The sequence below is a fragment of the Chiloscyllium plagiosum genome, chromosome 1 (assembly GCF_004010195.1).
Source record: "Chiloscyllium plagiosum isolate BGI_BamShark_2017 chromosome 1, ASM401019v2, whole genome shotgun sequence".
NCBI lineage: Eukaryota > Metazoa > Chordata > Chondrichthyes > Orectolobiformes > Hemiscylliidae > Chiloscyllium > Chiloscyllium plagiosum.
In genome coordinates, this window is record NC_057710.1 from 34,165,685 (window position 1) to 34,180,359 (window position 14,675).

The 14,675-nt window shown below is 40.3% G+C and overlaps 1 protein-coding gene across 1 annotated transcript in view; it reads right to left on the reverse strand.

Annotated features, from left to right (window-relative positions):
* Nucleotides 1-14,675, reverse strand: part of myo5b (myosin VB) — a 265,930-nt gene that overhangs the window by 158,988 nt on the left and 92,267 nt on the right. Inside the window, exon 5 of the mRNA XM_043674299.1 lies at nt 2,313-2,469. Coding sequence (XP_043530234.1) covers nt 2,313-2,469 — 157 coding nt within the window. The remainder of the gene's footprint in view (nt 1-2,312; nt 2,470-14,675) is intronic.

Sequence of the window (14,675 nt, forward strand, 5' to 3'; positions counted from 1 at the left end):
ATCCTTAAGGGGGGGGGTGTGCAGCCAGAAGTCGTGGTGCACGTTGGCACCAACGACATAGGTAGGAAGAGGGGTGGGGAGCAACAACCCAGAGATGACGACTCTGTCTGTCCTAGCTTTCAGCTTCCAGCCTAACTCCCTGAGCTCTTGAATAACCTCCCCACCTCTCTTCCTACCTATGTCGTTGGTGCCAACGTGCACCACGACCTCTGGCTGCACACCCTCCCCCTTAAGGATTCTGAAGACACGGTCCGAGACGTCTCGGACCCTGGCACCCGGGAGGCAACAAACCAGAGAGTCTCGCCCATGTCCACAGAACCGCCTGTCCGTCCCTCTAATTAGAGAGTCTCCTATAACTAGCGCTCTCCTCCTCTCCCCCTTTCCCTTCTGAGTCTCAGAGCCAGACCTTGCGCCACAGACCCGGTCACTGCAGCTTACCCCTGCTACCCCAACAGTATCCAAAGCATTATTCAATCATCTTCTGTAAAGGGGAACAACTGAAACAGAATAGCGATTGGTATCTTTCAAAATGGAATTGCTGCCATCTAAGTGGGAATGCATGATTAACAGAATACAAACATACAACTCCTAAACGAAGTCACTAACAGAATGAGGGCAGCTCATCAAAAATAAACATAACCAATCAAGCTGCCAAATAACCATGGTTTCATTTGGCAAATGCAGTGTTGAAGTCTTTTTGAAAGTACAGTCTGTAGCTAGCATTTGACTGATTATCTCTGGCTAAAAATTAAAGTAAGGTAACAAAGTAAAGCAAGTTAAGCGGCCCCAGAGAACATCTGATCAGCTAAATTAGGTGAATTAGTTCAGTGCAGTTCTTGCACTGTAGCTCTAAAGATTTGAAATGTAAGTGGAGTGCAAAATTCAAGCAGAGAGTGTTTGGTGAACGGAGGTGGTGGTGCTTTTTTACCCCCTTTTTTAAAAACAGATTAATATTTGGCAGCCAGCTTGGAGCTGTAGAAAAAGCAATTGGTGAGTAACTGGTAATTTATTCTAGTTTAAATACAGTTAAAATTTTGACAGGCCAATTCAAGAGAGTCACTTCCAAGCCATAAAAACTTTCAATCTCCCAATTTTTTAAAACTAAAAATCAATCCTCAATTATCCAATCTTAAAACAAGCCAATGGTCTTCCATATCTATGCGACCTATTATAAACTCTACAGCATAAAGAGTTTATTCCAGTAACACTCCAAGAGTTCAGAATAACCTTCCCTCTGACACCATTTGGTTAGTTCACTGTTCCAGAAGAATATTCTGATGTTTTCTTTTTTAAAAATGCCTTCACAGAAGTAATCAACATTTATATGTCACTATAAGGTGACGAAGGAGGTTGATGAGGGGAAAGCGGTAGATGTGGTATATATGGATTTTAGTAAGGCGTTTGATAAGGTTCCCTTCTTCTATGTTCTATGTTCTATGTTCTATTTTGAAATCCAAGCTCTAAAAATAGCTCAAAGTATATGAATCTCAATTTTAATCACATTTGCTATACATGAAGCACAGCAGTGGCCCATCACAATAATTATTGAGATGGTAGGATTGTCTGAGGGGGAAAACTGGGTCTGCATTCTTGAGAAGTCTGAATATCAAAAGTTACAAACTTCTTACTGGAGTTGGAAGAGTGGGTATTGATAGGGGATACCCCCTGTCTGGTGGCTCTACAATCAGAAGATAGGAGGAGAATCGACGTTTCGGGCATAAGCCCTTCCTGAAGAAGTGCTTATGCCCGAAACGTCGATTCTCCTGCTCCTTTGATGCTGCCTGACCTGCTGCGCTTTTCCAGCAACACATTTTTAAGCTCTGATCTCCAGCATCTGCAGTCCTCACTTTCTCCTACAATCAGACGACAATTTCAGGAAAAGGGCATGCCATTTAAGACTTCAATAGGGCGGCATTTATCCACTAAATCTTTTATGTGGAAAATTGAGCAGGTTCAAGACAGAAACTGATAGTTTTCTGGAGACTACTGACACTAATGGTTAAGATGATCATGCAGGAAAATGGCACGAAGCATATTCAAAAATTATTCAGAATGGAGAGGTAGTTTCAATGGGTTGAATGGTCTACTCTTGTTCCAATCTCGCCTCCTAGTCCCTTATTTCTATTTTTGAGAGGAACTTGGAGAGGCCCAAGAGAAAGTTGCCCACCTATTTTTGAGACTTTGGTTGTTTCAAGGTGGCTTGAATGGAAGGGAGGGAAGGAAATGAATCACCTGTCATTAAATATCTCACAGTAACTGGGTTAAGGAGGATTTCATTTTCCTAATAACAATACAGAAAATAGCTCATTTACCTCCATTATTGGACTTGAGGCCAGTACTTTTTCTTCAACATTTGTTTCACTGGCTGATCCACCAACGGTGGCAAAATAGCGCATGGCGTACTTTGCAGAGACTGTTTTTCCAGCTCCAGACTCCCCACTGACAATAATAGATTGATTTTTCTCATCTCTGGAGAGTAGAAACAAAAATCACAGACAGCTTAGATTTGTCTCTCTCCATCATAATCTTGTTTAGTTCTATTTTATCACAATTTCAGTGCTTTATCCTTTTCAAACTTCACTTTTATTCCCCTTAAGCTCCTGCTCCACCACACAATATACTCTTTCCCATTGTTGTATGTAGTGAACCAGAAATATTCATGTTACTTATCTATCGTTGACTTGTACACACAGTCAATAAACATTCATATTTCTGAATTATATGATTCTGTCTGAAGAGACCTTAATTTTTGTAGACCTTGTTTGGTGTAATAGAACAACAAGCTCATGTTGGAGTCTGTTAATTGTGGATTCCATAGATCACATTCTGGCGTGGGTACACCCCAATCCTACATCTGACACAATGCTTTGAGCATTAGCAAGGGTTGAACTCTATGCAGAGTTTGAACCAAGCTGGACAATAGGGCAGTGATATACAGGTCAGTTGGGTCTCTTCACTTAACATCACAATTAAGAGATGTCTCTCCTGATCTCCAGTTGTAATTTCAGAGAATCAGCAAGAACACAGTGGAAATGATGGTCCTGGATGTCTACTAAACTTCAGACAAAGTTACAGTCAGAGGTTAGAAGCAGCCCAGTGAAATTTCAGCTGAAAACCAAATCAACCAATAATTGCATCCAAGGATTAACCAAATACTCATTCTCACTTTGATGAGCTGGTTATCAATACAGAGGCATCATTCAGACAAGATCCTCAGGAACTACAAGGTACCAAAACATTTTGTTTCAAAACAAATGCACAGATTTAACCTTTGTGGTGAAATACTTCGTAATTTATGCCTGTTTACAAGCACAAAGTTCAATCCCTCTGGACTATACATGTAGGCAAACAAACAATCTTGAAGATATGAGAACTCAACACAAATATTTCCTGTAAAATAGATAATTGGAGTTAATTAATATCACCCAGTCACTACTATCAGATTTACCAAGTTGTCCTTCCCACATTACACCATTTTGGCACTCCAAGGCATTGGTCTTTGAACTAAAAGTAAAATTAACTTCTTACTAAATTGCTACATAATCTGAAAACATGCAGTACAAAATTTCCCCATTCTCACTTTAGTTTTTAAATAAAAAAGGGTTTATTTGCATAAGAGTTTTCTCATAACTGTTTAACTAAATTATACACGTATACGCAAATGTCATTTAGCTCAGCAATTGTACTTTTGAGTTAAAAGATTGTAGGCTTAACCCAGGGTAACATTTAATTATAAAATTGTGTGCACAAGACCCCACAGCACTAGTAAACGGGTAGAACAGTTCTCTCTTTTCTCCCAATCTCAGACAAACATTCATCTCTTCAGCAACAACACTAACAAAAAAAGACACTAATTGATCATTTACATCATTGCTGTGAACAAACTGGCTTATGTTGTTATTAACTGGAGGAACTAACAACAACAGGGAATACACCTCAAGTAATTCACTGGATGTCGAGTGCTTTGGGTTATGGTAAAAGGCTCTGTACCCTTTTCTTAGGGGTACATGCTGACTGAACACTCCCTGTGGGAGGAATATGTCACAACACATCAGACCGTTTGCTCTCGGAACAATGCAGCCCAAGGCAACTTGTTTAGAGCTGAATTCTGATATGTTCGTATCAGGCGAAGTGACAAACAATCCTAAACTGGGTGATCCTTTGGTAATAGTTAGTGTTCCTTGTGGCTGGTACATGCATTAAAGTAAATCTCTAATGTTGGTACCAAAACAACTGGTAAACATTTCAGATTCTATGCAAAGACCAACATTACTCACTGCAATTGGCAAATATTGTACATCCATTTGTCACAACTGGGGTCTGAATCTGCCATAGTGAAGGCGAAGTCATATTGTGGTTGAAGAGAGCAAGAGTGTTCTCACAGACATCCTGGTTGTACTTCTTTTTCTGTCAGCACCCCCAGAACAGTTTTATTGGTCACTTCTTCTATTGCTATTTATTGTATATTGGTAAGTGCAATCTGCATTACTAGATTTCCTGTAAAACTAAAATATTTCATGCTTCCTGTTTATTGCACTCAGTCATATGCTTCTGTCTGACTTGTTTTGTGTTGCTTTACTGTCACTGTCACTTAACTAATTGGCTCAGTCACAAAAGAAAGTAGCGTGTATGGAATAAGCTGCCAGAGAAAGTGGTGGAGGCTGGTACAATTACAACATTGACAAGGCATCTGAATGGGTTTATGAATAGGAAGGGTTTAAAAGGGATATGGGCCAAATCCTAGAAAATAGGACTAGATTTATAGAAGAAATGGATGAGTTGAACCAAAGGGTCTGTCTCTGTGCTGTACATCACTGAGAGGTTATGTAGGAAAAGCAAAAGGAATTGGCATGATAATCACTTAACTTCTACATTTACACATGTTTAGAAAAATCACAGCAAATTGCGCAGAACCCAGAAGATTCATCATTACCTCTTTTAACAGGATTGGATAGCTGAATTTAAGTAAACTGCACTACGGAGCTATCGTTTACAGTAATATTTCTCAAGTTCATTTAGACGATTACAAAGCACAGGGTCAATTGTAGGGATTTTTCACAACATTTATGATATTCATTTGGACAAAGAGTATAAATGTTTCCCATTCTGATTGTAACAGACCTGCTGCATATTTCTAGCATTTTCTTGTATTTCATATTTTCAAAATGTTCAATATGTAAGTTTTCCGAAAGAGCTGATCAATGTGCTGAATATTCATTCCTTTATTACAACTCAAACCTACTCAATACATTTTCAAAGGGAAGCAGATATTGGCACAATCTGCTCCGCAGAAATATACTTGCCCCTACCCAACCATGTGCTAAAACAGCAAGATTAAAAAGATTCAGAATCACAAGGCACTTACAGCACTGCAGGAGGTCATTCACTCCTGAGTCTGCAAAAATCACTCAAGAACAACACGCTTAGTCCCACATCCCCACCTTCTCCCTGCAGGCCTGCAAATTATATTGCTTTACATAATGATCTCTTTTCAAAGCCACATTCGAAATCTGCCTCCACTGCACTCTTGACAGTGCATTTCAGATCTTGACCACTTATCACTGAAATACATTAGCCATATCACCATTCTTTGCCAAATATACTTGTTATCAATCTTTCCATCATCTCCACCTAAATGCCTCATGATTTTGAACACCTTGATCAAATCTCCTCTCAACTTCTCATATCCAAGGTGAATACGCCCAGTGCCCGGACCTATTCTGTGGATTTTTTCTGCATCATCTATAATGTCTCCCCAAAGCGTGCTGTCAGAACAGGATTCCAGTTTAGGCCAAACAAGAACTTTATAAAAAGGCTAATCATAACTTCTTGGCTTTCTACTTAGTCAGGACCCATAATGCTTTCTTAACTGACCTCTCAGCTCGCCCTACCAACTTCACTGTTTGCATATCCCCAAGCCAAACAGAGAACAGCCAGGGAATTCCTAGAGGCATGGCACTCATCCACAGATTCAATCAACAAGCACATCGACCTGGACCCAATATACCCGGCCACTGCAGCGGACAGCTGGAACTGACAACCGGAAGCGGCAGATACAAATCACTATAAATGTCGGAGGAAACACCACAGAAGCGCTTCACAGGAGGCTCCCAAGCACTGAGGATGTTACCTAGACAGGGGACGAAACGTCTGCAACACAAATTCCCAGCTCGGCGAACAGAACCACAACAACGAGCACCCGAGCTACAAATCTTCTCACAAACTTTGAATTACACATTTCAACTCTGGGAAAAAGATTCTGACTATCAACTCTATCTGTGTATCTCATCATTTCCAGTCTCCCCTCAGCTCCAAAGAAAACAACCCAAGTTTTTCAAGCCTCTCCTTATCACTCATACGCTCTAATCCGGGCAGCATCCTGGTAATCCTCTTCTGCACTCCCTCCAAAGCCTCCACATCCTCCTTAGAATACTGTGTTCAAATCTGGTCGCTACATTACAAATATGGTCTAACCAAAGTCTTATAAAGCTGCAGCATGACATCCTGACTCTTGTACTCAATTCCACAACCGATAAAGGTAAGCATGCTATATGCCTTCTTTACCATCCTATCTACATGCAAGGCCACTTTAAGGGAGCTATGGACTTAAACCCCAAGATTAATTTGTACATTAATGCTTTTCAGGGTCCTGCCACTAACTGTATACTTTTCTTTAACATTTGATCTCCCAAAGTGCAGCACCTCATATTTAAATTCATACAATCAGAGAAATACAGCACAGAAATAGACCCTTTGGTCCAACCCGTCCATGCCAACCAGATATCCCAACCTAACCTAGTGCCACCTGCCATATCCCTCCAAACCCTTCCTATTCAGATACCCATCCAGATGCCTTTTAAATGCTGAAATTGTACCAGCCTCCACCACTTCCTCTGTCAGCTCATTCCATACACGCACCAACCTCTACATGAAAAAGTTGCCCCTTAGGTCTCTTTTTTATCTTTCCCCTCTCACCCCAAACCTATGCCCCCTAGTCCTATCCATCTCTCTCAACCAAGTCTCTGAAATAGCTGTATCATCATAGTTCCATGTACTGATCCAGGCTCTAAGCTCATCTGCCTTGCCTATTATACTCTTTGCATTGAAATAAACACACTTTAACCCATGGAACCATCATGTTCATTTACCTGTCTCTGCCTGTCCTTCCTTTCTGACTTACTGGTCCTAACATCTACCTTCCCCTCAACCCCTCCATTTGCTGACCTGCTGTCTAGTTCCCATCTCCTGCCACTCTATTTTAAACCCTCCTGAGTCGCAAACCTCCCTGACACGATATTGGTTCCCCTGCAGTTTCAATACAACACGTCCCTTTTGTACAAGTCACCCCTGCCTCAGAAAAGGTCCCAATGTTCCAAGTCTCTGAACTGAGATGAGGAGGGTGGTTAATCTGTGAAACTCTGTCTCAGAAGGCTGTGGAGGTTAAATCATTGAGTGTATTTAAGACAGAGATAGATAGGCTCTTGATTGGTAATGGAATCATGGGCTATAGAAGGTTGCAAGAGAATGGATTTGAGAACTATATCAGCTATGATCAAAGGGTGGAACAGACTAGATAGGTTGAAATAGCTCTTGTATCTTATGGGTTCAGAATAACAAGTGCAAGTTTATTTCCCATTTGAGTTAAAATAGATTTGGAACCTGCCTCCTTACCTTATCCTTGAGATTGGAAGGAAATGGCAAGACACTGCTGACAAATACACTTCAGGATGTAGCATCAGCAGACACTGAGCCATTGGCCTGGCAGGACACCCATGAACAGTGACATGGATTAACTTCAATAGCACCAGGACATTGTGGGTGCAAGAGCAATGGGATGACAAAGTAATCAAACAGATTAGCTACTCCTGATCTTTATCAATCACCCTCTCTAGTAATAAAGTGATATAGAGAAAAAGTAATAACGCATGCTTGAGCTTCTGACCTAGAGGCAAAAGCACTGCAACTAAGCAAAAGCTGCTACCTTGTTATGCTTGCACAATGCAGATTTTTAATAAACCAAGGAGCACAGAAACTAGAGGCATTGTCAGTCAGAGATTATAAAACAAATTAAGGCTCAAAGGTTCATTTAGTTTCAAAGGTAATATCAGCAATTTAATGAATTCAACAGTAAAATGCCATTATTACAAATCGCTTAAATTGAAACCACTTGCAGTGCTGCTGCACATGTTCCCAAAGCAACTAGAACCAAAAGAAAAATAAAAATTACCAATTATAAAGAAACTTTGGTTGGATAAAATCCCACAGATATTTTCACATGGTCCTAATGTCTCCAAATACAGCCGCATTGTTGTCATCAATTGCAGCACAGATATATTGTCACAGAACCTCTCATGCCAACTGAAGGAAATGAATAATTGACTGACTATCATGATTCATTCAACCTTCTTCCCCTCTCCCTAGAATTTTATAATTGTTTGAAACATTCATTTGTTAATTAAGAGAAATATTTTTTAATTAACAGACTCATAGTGACTACAGCAACATGAATGCAAAGTTCTTAGTGATAGGAAAGACAGCAATGGTTAATGAACATTCTTCAGACGAGAGTAAGCAACATAGCGAAGTTCTCCATGGTGCAACATTGGGACTCAGGGGAGACAGTGGATTAGTAATCCAAAACCCCAGGCTAATGTTCAAGGGGACACGCAAGATGCAAATCACACCATGCAGACTGAAAATTGATTTGATTAAGAAAAAAGTCTACAACTATCAAATTGTTATAAAAACTCATCTGGTTCACTAATACCCTTAAGGAAGGAAATGTATCATCCTTGTCTGATCTGCGTAGAATTCCAGACCCACAGCAATGTGGTTGACTGTTAATTGTCCTCTAGGAATTAGGAATGGCAATAAATGCTGGCTTGGTGAGCAACATTGACATCCTATGAACTTTAAAAAAAAATAATCAAGGAACTGCAAAGTTTGCACATGATTTAAAACTTGAGAGCATTGTAAACTATGAGGAGGACAGTGTCAATCTTCAAAAGGACATGTGGGGGAATGGATGGATTGATAGATATCAGATGAAGTTCATTGCAGAGGTGTGTAAGGAACATTTGTACTAAGGAAATGAGGGGACCATACAAAGTGAAGGATACCATTCTAAAACATGTGCAGGAGCAATGTTTCTATGGACAAGTCATTAAAGGCAGAACATGTAGAGTGAGCTGCTCATAAGGCAAACAGTATTCTAGGATTCATTAATAGGGGCAAAGAATGCAAGAGCAGGGAGGTTATGAAGGACTTAAGGCACTAGTTAGACCTGGAGTATTGTGTACAGTCCTGAACTTCTGACACTTGAAGGATGTGATATATTGGAGCGAGTACATAAGTTTATGAAAATGGCTGCAGGGATGAGAAACTTCAGCTATGAAGACAGATTAGACAAGTTGGAAATGTTTTCATTGGAGGAGAAGGCTAAGTGATAGGATTTTATGAAATTACGAGGGGTCTAGTCAGAGTAGATAGGGAGAAACTATTCCCACTCAAATGGATTGAGAACCAGAAGGCATAGATTTGAAGCGTTTAGCAAAAGCAAGGTGAGATAAAATAACTTTGACACATAACAAGTAGTCAGGGTATGGAATGCATCACCTAGAAGGTGTGGTGGAGGCAGGTTCAATTGAGGCATTCAAGAGGCATCGAATGATTATTTGGATAGAAACAATGTGCAGGGCTAAAGAGAAAAGGCAGGAGATTTACACAAAGTCCAAAATGTTGGAGGGCCATACAGCGATAACACTTAGGAGCAGAATTAGGCCATTCAGCCTATCACGTCTCAACCCTATTCTCCCACCTTCTCCCATAATCCTGGATCCCCTCACAAATCAAGAACCTCTCACTGTCTCAAATGCACTCAATGACTTGGCCCCTCTCACTGCCTTCTGCCACAATGAGTTCCACAGATGAACCACCCTCTGGCTGAAGAAATTCCTCCTCTGTGACAGCCTAAGTACAATATGCTCAATGAATTCCACTGGACCCACAACAATTCAGAGATCTTTAAAGCCCAAGATATTTTTTCTCCAGGAATGTTAGAAACCATTCCCCAGCGATTAAACTTGAACTTGCTGTGGAGAAACCAAGGCAATCCTCCAGTAGATGCTGAAATTAAGCATTTGTGTGCAGCAGGCAGTAAAGAAGGCAGACTGTTTGTTGGCCTTCATACTGAGAGAGTATTCAAGTACAGGAACAAGGATGTCTTCCTACAATTATACAGTGCTTTGGTGAGACAGCACCTGGAATATTGTGGGTAGTTTTGGCTCCTTATCTGAGAAAGGATCTTCTTGCTGTAAAGGGAATGCAGCAAAAGTTTACCAAATCAATTCCCGGGATGGTGGGATTGACGTACGAGAGAGATTGAGTTGGTTGGGATTGTATTCATTAGAATTTAAAAGAATTGGAGGTGGGGGGTGTGGGGGGAATCTCAGTAACCTACAAAATTCTAACAGGACTAGACACGTTAGATGCAGGAAGAATGTTCCTGGTGGTGGGAGAGTCCAGAACCACGGCTCATAATTTAAGGAAGAGGGGTAAACCTCATAAGACTGAAATGAGGAGAAATGTTTTCACCCAGAGTATGGTGAGTGCAGAATCCACTACCACAAAGAGTAGTTGAGGCCAAAACATTATGTGTTTACAAGAAGGTAGCTTCTTATAGCTCTAGCGGCTTGAGGCCTATTCCTGCTCCTATGTTCTATGTTTTTATGATGCAATGGATGATTGTTTTGGCTGTCAGAAGCCAGTCATTTCCAACCAAAGTAACTTCCATTCTATTTATTTCACAAGACTCATATTTTCCCTTATAATTCCTTATTACATAATCCTGTGTAATGTAACAGCAGTGATAATGCTTGTGGAAAGAGTTAAACACACAGATAAAATAATCAATGCAGAAGGTATGGTGAAACTGTCCAAGTTTTATCCAATTAGAGTATTGGCCCCTTCAACAAAATAGGAATTATGCTGAGTACTGACAAGACAGTTTGTTCAGTTTACTCTTGCTTCATAAGTGACCTACTTCTGATGGGGAACTTTGAACTGGCTTCTGAGCAAAGTTCTTACAGGTCAATGGCGACACATTAGAATAAAAAGCCTTTTGTTGTGTCTTCAGGAAGTTTAAAGCTCCTGAAACTAAATAAGCTATCAATTAGGGGTTTCAATTTTCACTGAAAACCAAACTGAATTGTGAAATGCGATCAGAAAATACTGACAAAAATCCCAAATAATAAAAAAAAGTTAACAATCTTATTTCGCTATCTTGTAGCAATGATCACGGTTTAAAGCCTTTATTAAGGCCCATCTTTAAGTTGCATAATGGTTTGACAGTTCCTGGTTTTCTTTGGATTGCAATGTTTTAGAAACGGTTAGTCGATGTTTCCAATGTTGTGTAAGTTGCTTTGTATGCACATCATTATTCACTCTGTGGCTAAGGTGAGGCACCTAAGGTGTGCTTTAAAGAACAGGGTATCTAATTGGAATGACGACACCCAGTGTCAGTTAGAAGTTACAGGGCTTGTCATGATTCTTTGAGAAAATTCTCAGGGTGTGTGCACAACAGTGAACAGGCATATTTATTGACCACAGTTCTGAACAGTGTGCCAGACATGAAAACAAAAAAAAAGGAAAATCATGTCTCACAAAGTTGGAGTTTTTTTTATTAATGGTGGCAAGGTGGCTCAGTGGTTAGCACTGCAGCCTCACAGCACCAGGGTCCTGGGTTCGATTCCCACCACTCTGTGTGGAGTTTGCACATTCTCCCCATGTCTGCGTGGGTTTCCTCCAGGTGCTCTGGGTTCCTCCCACAATCCAAAGATGTGCAGGTCAGGTGAGTTGGCCATGCTAAATTGCCCACACTGTTAGATGCATTAGTCAGGGGTAAATGTAGGGTAGGGCAATGGGTTTGGGTGGGTTTCTCTTTGGAGGACTTGTTGGGCCGAAGGGCCTGTTTCCACACTGTAGAGAATCTAATCTAATCTAAAAAATGAAGTCGTCAAAAAGAAAGTGATGAGGGCGGAACATTAGACATTCCTTACTTGGACTTTAGTCAAACCTTTGACAAGGTTCCACATGGCAGAATGCTTAGTAAAGTTCGATCACATGGGATTAAAGGAGAACTTGCCAATTGAATATAAAATTGGTTTTATGTTAGGAAACAGAGCATAGTTGTGGAGGGTGGTTTTACAAACTGAAGACCTGTGACCAGCTGCGTTCCACAGGGATCAACACTGGGTCCACTTTTGTTTGACATGTATATAAGTGATTTGGATGAGAATACAGGAGGCATGGTTAGTAAATTTGCAGAGGCCACCAAAATTGGTGACATAGTGGACAATGAAGAAGTTTATCAGAGATCACAAAGATCCTGATCAATTGGGTCAATGGGCTGAAGAGTGGCAGATGGAACTAAATTTGGATAAATGCGAGGTATTGCATTTTGGTAAAACAAACAACGACAGGGCTTATACAATTAATGTTAGGGCCCTGGGCAGTGTTGTAGAATAGAGGAACCAGGTGTTCAGGTACATAATTCATTGAAATTTGCATCACAGGTGGTTAAGAGGGCATTTAGTACACTTGCCTTCATTGCTCAGCCTTTGAGTATAGGAGTTGTGGCATCATATTGAGGTTGTATAGGACATTGGTGAGGCCTTTCTTGGAATACTGTGTGAAGTTCTTGTCACCCTGTTATAGGAAGAATATTATTAAATTGAAGAGGGTTCAGAAACGATTTACCAGGATGTTACTGGGAATGGAAGGTTTGGGATATTAAAATATAGACTGGAAAGACTGGGAGTTTTTTCAATGGAGCATAGGAGGGAGGTTGAGGGGTAACCTTACTGAGGTTTATAAAATCACAAGGGGCACAGACTAAATGGGTCTTTTCCCTCAGGTGGGAGTTCGAAAGTCAAGATTAGAGTGGTGCTGGAAAAGCACAACAAGTCAGGCAGCATCCGAGGAGTAGGAAAATTGATGTTTTGGGCAAAAGCTCTTCATCAGGAAATGGGGAGTTGAAAACTCCGGCTATATTTTTAAGATGAGAGGACAAAGATTTAAAAGGGACATAAGGAGCAACTTTTTATTAAAAACAGAGTGGTTCAAAAATGGAACAAACTGCTAGACAAAGTTATGGATACAGGTAGTTACAACATTTCAAAAGACACTTGGATATGTTCATAGTTAGGAAAGGTTTAGAGGTATGTGGGCCAAGTGCAGGCAGGTGAGATTAGTTTAGTTTGGAAACATGGTTGCCACAGGCTGATTGGACCGAAGGATCCGTTTCCATGGGACATGACTTTATAATTATGGATGCTAGAGATCGGAAACAAAAACAGAAGTTGCTGGAAAAACTCACATCCGGCAGCATCTGTGGAGAGAAAGCAGAGTTAACCAAATTTTGACCCCTCTTCAGAATTCGTTGGAGCTTTCTCATGCATTTTTCTTATGCTGCTGTTTGTTCACAATGCAGTGGTAACCAACTGCTGTGATTTGAAGAATGAGTCATGCAAGTTCTTAACAACATAACGAGGACTCAGTGGGATGCTTAAATGGGTATAGCATCCGCAGAATTCTGAGGTATGCCTCGACATCAAAAGTTTTAGAAATGAAAGTGAAAGTTGCCACAGGTCCAAAGGACTGTTCTGTCATTAGAGAGACACGACTGGTAGTGAGTATAACCAGAGGGTCACCACTCTTCAGTTGAGGGGCAAGATTGAGAAAGCAAAATCTCCACAATGACATCACTGGTATGAGATTTGAGCCCATGTTGCTGGCTTCACCCTGCACCAGAAATCAGATGTCTAGTCAGCCAGCCAGCTAGCTACTTTCACTTTTAAAGGGTTAACCATTGACATTTAACCCTTAATAATGCATCCTGAAACAAAAAAGACAGAAAGAGAAAAGGGGAGAAGTAACAGCCAGTTCTTGTTTACAAGCAGTGACCTTTCTTGCTCCTTGCTGGAATAAAAATTCTTGTAGAGCAAGGGGGAGATGAGCAATTAGCCACGTACCCACACCACAGCAATGGCAATGCTTTCAGCTGAAGAAACAAAGAGGAAGATTAAAAAAATTCTGCTGTGCTAAAATCAATTAAAGTCTCCTCCAGCTTTTCGACAATTGATGTTCCCAGGCATAAATCATATGTTCACTGGTGCAGTAAAAAAATCAAGTCAGGGCCAATTATAGCATCTAGAACTTAATTGAATCTGATATTATTTTCTTAGTTTGTATTCTTCCCAAAATGCCTGTGCATTTTCCAAGTCAATTTGGGCATTCCTATCCTGCCTGCAATAAAATTGGAGATCTATGTAAAAACTACCAGAAAATGAAGGTTCTGAAATAAATTGATGTGGCAGCTCATTATAGTTGATCTGTTTAAAGCTAGTAACTTCAAATGAATTCATTATATAGCTCTATTAAACAGACTATACTGAAGACCCAAGCCTTCTGAGCTCTCCCTCAAAATCTAATAATTCTAATATAAAAAGAACAGAAGTGAACTATTACTTTGTGACACCTATATTTGAGGAGTTGCAGCAAAAAGGGGGAAAATAACTTGGAATTTTAATAACCAAGGACAACTTTTAAATTAGTTTATAATTGAGGCAGAAAATTGACAAATCAGAATGGCAAGGATAGAATTTTTAAAAAACCAG